The sequence below is a fragment of the Lissotriton helveticus genome, chromosome 10, assembly GCF_964261635.1.
Source record: "Lissotriton helveticus chromosome 10, aLisHel1.1, whole genome shotgun sequence".
NCBI lineage: Eukaryota > Metazoa > Chordata > Amphibia > Caudata > Salamandridae > Lissotriton > Lissotriton helveticus.
Genome location: NC_136071.1, coordinates 917,235,165 through 917,243,858, shown reverse-complemented (window position 1 = coordinate 917,243,858; position 8,694 = coordinate 917,235,165). Strand labels below are relative to the sequence as shown.

General features: G+C 43.2%; 1 protein-coding gene across 2 annotated transcripts in view; it reads right to left on the bottom strand.

The window, feature by feature from the left end:
- Positions 1 to 4,158: 4,158 nt before the first annotated feature.
- HACD1 (3-hydroxyacyl-CoA dehydratase 1) overlaps positions 4,159 to 8,694 on the bottom strand; it is a 163,626-nt gene continuing 159,090 nt past the window's right edge. For both annotated transcript variants that reach the window (XM_078663573.1, XM_078663572.1), the window contains exon 7: positions 4,159 to 4,463. In XM_078663573.1, the coding sequence (XP_078519699.1) occupies positions 4,381 to 4,463 (83 nt within the window). In that variant the 3' untranslated portion in view covers positions 4,159 to 4,380. The remainder of the gene's footprint in view (positions 4,464 to 8,694) is intronic.

Here is an 8,694-nt window from a genome sequence, read left to right as displayed (position 1 = left end):
TCAAATCAAATCAGTGGTCAAAGCTCATTTCGCATCACCAGTTTGGAGTTTAAAAGATTGGTATGTTCTTTCACCTGCATCTATTTCCTGCCTCTATGAAGTACTTTTCTAGCCTCCCAATCTACACAAACCACCATGTGCCAAGGAGTGAAAGTTCTTCCGTCTTCTTGAGAGGTATTGTTATTGCCCTAGATCTCCCATTAGAATGGGCAGGTGCTGCTGCAGGTGCCAGTCACCACAATCCATTGATGTATCATCTGCCACACCTTGAGCCTGGAAAAAGGGGCTGGTAATTTTACAATGGCTGCCAATTGTTAGATCTGAGGAAAAGCAAGACCACGTGCTGCAATTCAGATAGCGGATAAACAGCACTTTAAGTCGACAACCTGACGAGGCAGGGTGCTAGGCAGCTTTGGTAACTAACATACATACTGTGCCATCACCAAGGGTGCTGGGTAAACACCATGGATTTAATTAAAGGCATAGCACATGACAAGGAGTGAGCATATAACAAGCAAGTGTTGGGACTTGTAAAACTAAAGAATACCATAATATTCCCAATAATTAAAGCAGACAGTTGATATTATTAATTCCCGCAAAGAGGACGGAATATAGTGTGAACAGCTGCAAGATCTTAAAGTGTGCACCACCGGCTGAAATTCACAAGACGATCCTTTACAGCTGGGAGCCTCTAAACATTTCTCTGCATGCAGTACTACAGAGAAAAAAAGCCCAAAGCAACTAGGCAAGATCAGACAAGGGTGGTGTCGTGACCCGACAATGAGAATATGTGTTGAAATGAAGATACCGAACACAGCCATTGAGAGAGAACGACACCCAGACGATGAGCATGACAAGGCACTAGGGGCCAGATGTAGGTAATTCATATTTACCGACTCTTAAATACCGAATTTTACCGATTCGGTATTTAAGAGTCGGTAAATATGAAGGGGGGAGATGTAGGTATTACATATTCTGAAAATACCGAATCGTTAAGATTCGGTATTTACCGATTCTGTAATTACAGATTCGGTATTTCCCATTGATTCCTCTGGGCTTTGAAGCCCATAGGAATCAATGGGAAATACCGATTCTGTAATTACAGAATCGGTAAATACCGATTTTGGCAAGGGTGCAGGGGTGTCACTTTGACACCCTCTAGCACCCCAAAGACGGGCATGTGAGCCTTGTGGCACACAGACATGCCCTAAGGGCATGTCTGTCTGTCACATGGCTAGGTGTGCATGCACACATGTGCATGCACACCTGGATTCGGTATTTTACCACCCAATTGGATTGGGTGGTAAAATACCGAATCTGTAAGGCCTGTTGCACTCTCAGGAGTGCCACCTACATCTGGAAGGTACCGAATCGGTAAAAATACCGATTCGGTATTTTACAGATTCTGTAAATTTACCGATTCGGTAAATTTACAGAATCTGTAAAATCTGGCCCCCTACATCTCAAGATGCCAAATACCGGTCGGAAACGGCCGAATTCGGCCGTTTCCGACCGGTATTTGCCACCTACATCGGGCCCTAAGAGATGTATGCTCCGAGCTAGGAAACGCTGAACTAACACTAAATGAAGAAAAATGCGAATTAAGACGAGCTGGTGTCCTGTGGACAGGTCTTTTCGAAGAAAGGAATCAAGGATTTTGCAACAGTGAGTGCGCAATTGAGAGCAGTGACAAAGCAAGGGCAGAATTTTGAATGGACTACGGAGTGCAGTGCAGCATTTGAAAAGATAAGAGAGTCTGTGACGGCTGTAGATCACCTGGCCTATGTCGACCGGCTGCTATGTACTGAACTAACAGTAGACGCAAGTCCAGTAGGTCAAGGCGCAATACTGGCACAACACAAACCGGGAAAAGAATCACCAAGATGCCCAGTGGCCTATGGAAGTAAAAGTCTGTCAGACAGTGAGAGGGCATACTCTCAACCAGAAAAAGAAAGCTTAGCAGTTGTGTGGGCATGCGAACATTACCACATGTTTATACATGGGAGACCATTCACAATAGTGACGGACCACCAAGCTTTAATAACAATAGACGGGAACCGGAACGCTAAGATACCACCAAGGATAGAAAGGTGGGGAATGAGGCTAATGGACTATAATTTTAAAATAATTCACAAGCCTGGAAAGGAACACAACCAAGCAGATTATATGTCCAGACATCCTCTGCCACACAAAGCAGAAGCAACAACCATGGCGGAGGAATACCTAAATTTCATCTTGAAGCATAACACACCAGCATCAATAACAATGGCAGAACTAGAACAAGAGACAAAACAAGACCACAACATGGAAGCAATACAGAAAGTGGTGAGACAACAAAGGTGGAGACACATGAACAATAATAGCATCATGGATCAAGGGGTCTCAAAAGAAGAATTGCTAGCATTCAAGAAAATAAGTGAAGAACTGTCTGAGACAGAAAATGGCATCCTGATGCGAGGAACAAGGATAGTAATACCAAGCAGGCTGAGGAAGCGAACGATAGAACTGGCACATGAATCTCATCAAGGCATAGTGGCAACAAAAAAGATGCTGAGGGAAAAGGTGTGGTTCCCGGGACTGGACAGCATGGTCTAAGAAACAATAGCCCGTTGCCACATCTGCCAAGTGACAGGACCGCTATTCTCGGGAGAAGAATTTAGACGCTTCATGGACTACCTTGGAATCAGACATCGCAAGATAACACAGTTGTGGCCTCAAGCAAATGAAATGGCGCAGCGATTTATGGAGACTATAAAAAAGGCAATCCAAAGAGCGAAACTGACCCAGATATCTACAGGACAGGCTCTGTGCCAAGTACTGAGAGTCTACAGAAATACCGCCCACAGATCCACGGGCCGATGCCCAGCTGAACTAGTGCCAAGGCGGTCGAGCAAAACCAGGCTCCCACAAAAAGAAGCAAAGATGAATGCAGACCAAGGTGACATAGCAAGCAAGGACAGAGAGGCGAAAGACAGGATGAAGGAATATGCAGATCACAGGAGACATGCGTCTTAATCGAAACTGAACGAAGGTGATACAGTAGTGGTGAGGCAAAAGCAACAAAGAAAGTCCGACAGCCCATTCTCCAAAGAACCACTGACTGTGACGAAGATAAAAGGACCAATGATAACAGCGGCGGCTAGACAATATAGCATAACAAGAAACAGTTCACACTTCAAGGAGCTGAAGACAGAAGAAGAGGAGGTGTCAACACAACCTACAACGGCCTTGAAGAAAGAAGAATGCAGACGAAGGAATGAAGATGAAGCAAGGCCAAGCAGAACATGCAAGAAACCGCAGAGACTAATTGAGGAAATGTAGTGTGACCAAACAGCGCTCTCTCTCTCTCTCTCTCTCTGTCTCTCTCTCTCTCTCTCTCTCTATCGATATCCATATCTCTTTCTCTAACAACCACTATCAGTACCAATAGCAATGATTACAAAATGTGTCATGGAAACTTTATTACGTAACAAAGGGGGAGATGTCGTGACCCAACAATAGGGCACTACGACCCTGTGGGTAAAGCGACCTGGACACTGGTCACCGGACACCACATCCGGTTGAGGGGGTGAGGGCAGAACAACAGGAGTGGGGATAAGGAAAGGACGTGCATCGTATGGAGCTGGTACAGAGAAGATAATAAAGAAGCGTTACAACCAACCTGTGTAATGTGTGATCCTTGCAGGGCGACCTGAGAACACTACAGGTGGGTCTGAACAGAGATATCAGTGGAGCCCACACACTGCAAAAAAAAAGAAAACAACAACCTTCTTTGGACGTAGGAAAACCGGTCCCCTGACAACTTTGTGTGATCTTCAGACTTCTTAAAGGGGCCTTTAAGTGTAGAGATAATAACCTGTTATTTTTGTCAGTCCTGTATCTCCGACAATAGGTATTTTAGAATGTTCGTTTGATTGATGATGTCAATTAGGGTTTTGAGATCTATTAATGACACAATTCACCAGATGGGCCCCATTGATGAGATTACTACTTGTGTAGTATTTTAATGTTAAGATTTAACACTCCATGCTTCTTTCATTCGACAATCATGGGTCAGGACTGGACAGCCAACTGCCTAACTAAGACACCAGCCACTGCGGTCTCAAGAACCCCAATACACAAGCTGAACCTCACTTAAAAAGTAAGTACATGGACAAATATTCTCTAGTCCTTTTATTTGTCTTTTCTCAATTAAGCACTGCTCATGTACATTCTACCATGACTTTGGATTTCTTTCAAGGTAGTGAAAGGTAAATAAAAAAAAATATGGCATAAAGCATCTTGCATAGTTGTTCATTGTAAGCACTGCCTGGTCACAGCCGCATCGGAGTTCTCTTTCTCTGTCACTTGGGAAAATAGCACTATGACTAGGGAGGGTGTTTAATCTTCTTTTTCCACGATCACTTCTCCGTGCAAAACCTTCCTTCTCTGACGAAGCATATGGAAATACAGCTGTGGAAACACTTTAAAGGATAAAAAATTGAGTTAGAATGAAGAAAATGCTCAACTATACAAAGACACATCAAGTCTCACTCACTGAAATCTAATACTCTCACATGGAGTGTCATTAATGGTCACAGTGAGGGGCGCCATGTGCTTTGGTGCACTTCACACTGGGGTATCAATTTTTTCAGAAAAAATATTTTTGTTTGACCAGAAACATAGTTTGTTACATATATGGGCCATGGACATTTAAATCACAGAGTTAACACACGCAGAACTAATCTACTCCCACGCAGACCGCAAACAAGATCATTTTGTCCTACACAGCATTTACACATTTAAATGTCCCTTCACAAAAAGCAAGCAGAGTGGGTAAACTATAATGCAGCCATGGAAGCTAACTGGGTGAAAAATCTGCTATTGGGGTAGGCCGAGCATTGTGGTCTATGCAGAGTCTGGCACATCTCTAATTCGCAAATAAAAGCACCAGGTTCTGAGCACTCATTGCTCTTCTTTTCGCAATGCGCCTGGGGACCACGAACCCTGGTGTACAGAATTTCACTACTACCTTCAAATAAGGATTAGGACTTTCTAAGAGAGTTCTTTGTTCAGACCATCTAGAGTAAGTCTAAGCAAATGAGCACCCTGTCCTGCATGTTCCTCCCTCAATCCCACAATGTGCATGGGTAGAATGGCCAAAGGGAGCACCAGTGGTAGCAGGATCCAGTGCAGACGCAAAGCAGTTACCATATACTGCCCCAGGAACCAGAGAAAATGTCTCACTGTTCCCTTCTGCCATGCCAGTATAACCTCCTCCCCAGTTGTGGTACAAGGAGCTATTTGGAATCTGGAACCAGTAAACATGGTTTGCAATCCTGGCTTCCCCGTGTGGCAAAAATGTTTATCTTGGACAACTACTTATTTCTCTGCTCTTGTTTTTGCCAAGACTGGAACTAATTACAATTAGGCTAAAAGCTGCTAGCAAGAGTGTGATTGAGATGAAAAATAAGCTTGACCCAACAGAGAGAGACAGAGACTACTTATTAAGAAGGAAAATCAGCTTGATTAACTGTACTCAATCAATAAAATGAATCTTTATTCGGATAAAATATCCATTAAAGAATTGCACAGATAACATTTTACAAAAGATCTTCATAAAAATTCTACATAAAATCCATAAAAATTATCTTATAACCTGGACAGTTTGATGCACAGTCACAGGGAACCAGATACCAGTCTTGGTGTCGACTCCATGGTTGTCTATTTAAAATGTATTATCATAAACATCGGATGAGGAATAATTAATATACTCATTTTCATATCTTAAAATGTCCGGGTAGAGCAACCGTTTCCTTCTTTGAATCACATAAGAAACATAGGCAGAAACTCGAAAGCACAGATTCACAGTATTATTATTTTTGGGAAAAATTAAAGGCATCTTTATAATAAATATATATTTTTCTTAAAAACAATGGTTGCAGTATTTGTTTCACGAGATCCGTGTAAAAGTTTCATAAAAGTAAAAAATGCAATGTATTCTGGTTGCATTTACTCTTTGTGACTTCAAGAATTTTGGGAATCTGTTTTCTAGCGTTGCAGAGCATGATGGAATTTTGATATTTTCATACATCTTTATTGAAATTATATTGCAAGAGCAAAGAAATAGCTGTAGACAACATAATATGCTACAGTATTTGATCAATTAGAGGCAGTAGGAGACCAGAGAGTCATAATCTGACAATGACGTGAATTTTACAATGAAAAAATATAATCTCCTGTCAGAATATGTTTTTGGTTCCATTTTCCATGTATTGAACCTGTTTAAAAGGTCTCATAAAAGAGCAGATAAGGGACAGAGGCACAAGGAGAACAGGATTCGTCCAAGATCAAGCAATTTGGTTCAGCCGAATCAATATTGTAAGGCATGTCCATAAAATTCTCATTAGGCCACATTTTAGCAGGCAGACCCTGAGACTCCACTGTCTCTTATGAGGTAATGTACAATTTGTTTTGTGGGGCTGACTGGTCATTAACCCAATTACACTCAGCTTCACTGCATCACATACATTAGTGTGTTTATTTTATTTATTTCAGACAGACTGGTAAAAGTACAAATCCAAGAACTATTGTAAAGATAATCAATATCAGATTTTACTGATTAAACAAGAAATCTATATATAGCCCACATTTGATTAACAGTATCTTCTAAGATGTTCAGTTCAAGCCTGTACATTGACAAGTAAATTAAATCCATGACTTATAACTGTCTACGTTTTGGCAAGGGAAATTAAAAATCAAATCTGGCCATCTCAATCTAAACTCCCCGATCCCTAACTGCAAACATTGATAACAGATGAAACTCATTCTGATTTTCAATTACAGACTATGGGCTGCTCCCCCATTGGGTTTGGGTCAATAACCTTCTTTTCAGGACCTCTTCAGTGCTTTTTCTGGAACTTTCTTGACTGGATTCTCTCATTCTTCTTTGGTAGTAAGTCTAAATGTAACGGTGCCTAAAGATGAGTGCCTGCAGCTGGGCATCCTCTGTGCCGTCCCACTCATGTACCTAATAAAAACAACACTGCTCTCTCAAAGCACCCCAGCCCAGCACATATTGACAGTGGGGGGCGGGGGGGTACGATAGACTAAGACTAGGTAAAATTCAATATTTATTCAATTTTCCCTCTTGGTTGTCTGTCGAATCCTCCCACAGCCCGGCCCCGCAGGTCTTACCTGCACGGGCCACGGCTGCAGTGTGCTGGGCAGAAAGAACATCCACCAGAGCCTCCCACAGCTTTCCCGGCATCCCATCTGCATCTCAACCCCACCTGAGATATAGGCATTTCTCGCAAATGAATGAGGCTATGGGCTTCGTAAACGAAGCTTCTTTGCTTCAGCCACAAAAATCTGGACATGCAGCATCCTGCACCAGACGAGTGAGGGACACGGGACAGCCATATGAAATACATGACAGAACCACAGAAAACGGGACAGTTGGCTTCAATACTCATGGGAGCAAATGAACTCTAAAGCAGTAAGCATGCATATGATGGTGGAGATTTGAGTTTCAACAGGCAGCACAGCACTCAAAACCTCATGACAGCCCTCCCGAATAGAGATCATTTTAGTCAAATGGGATCTGTGACTGGGGATTCTGCACTGAGACATCTGTAAGGTGCAAGTGTAGATGATGCAAATATTTTTTGGGTAGATTATTTAAGGGCTGTGCAAATCTACACATAGGTTTGAAATGCTAAAGAACAGTCATTTACATATTAACGAAACAGATGAAGTTGCTCTGTAGAATAATACACCATGCTTAACTGCTTCAGAACATACGTATGAGCTGGGGATTGTAGGTCATACATTCGCAGGCGAGCACTCCTCAACATGATATCAGGGAGAGAGACAGGTTTGAAGACATTGCTCCCAGAGCTATATAGAGAACTTTAGTAACGTGAATGAGACAATGGCCTATGAAAATACACGATTGTATAATTCTAATCCTCAGGAACACTTCGCAATACAGGTAAAATATTTCTACAAAGAAATTAACATACTCAGTATAAATATGTAAAGGGAAAATGCCATTACAATGTGGATGGAACCACACGTTCCATTGTCTTCGCCACGCATATGTGTGGTAAAGGCAGTCAGCACTCTAGATTCAGAGCGGATAGATGGGGAGAATGGAAGGAACAGGAAGGATCGGCACAGGGAGGAACAGGATGCGGCTTGGTAAGTAGGGTTGGGGGCTGCATTTTAGGACTCAGGGCGGTGGGGGTGGGGTCGTTTTTAGGGCTCGGCCCGGTTTAAGGGCTCAGGGCAGGGGGCTGGGGTGATTTTAGGGCTGGGTCGGGGTAGGTTTTAGGGTTGGGTACGGGTTTTAGGACTCAGAGTGGGAGGGATTGGGGCAGTTTTCATGGCTGGGGGACAGTTTTAGGGCTCATGGGAATAGGGTTGGGGTAGTTTTGAGGGCTGGGGGCTGGGTTTTAGGGCTCAGGGCAGGGGTCGGTTAGTTTTTGTAGTGTCCTGCGGGACACGTTTTAGTCTTTCTGGAAAGTGTAACCCACACTGTACACCCCCCCACCACCGCCGTCACGAGTCAGGTGACCTGGTCAATAAAAGGGGCCGAGCGGACGTGCTCGAGGCCAGTGAGTAGACTACGTACCCTGTGTCTGCGTCAGTCATTCTATAACCATGTGGGCCTGAGGCCCAACACTACATTGGCGACGAGGCAGGTCTTTCCCG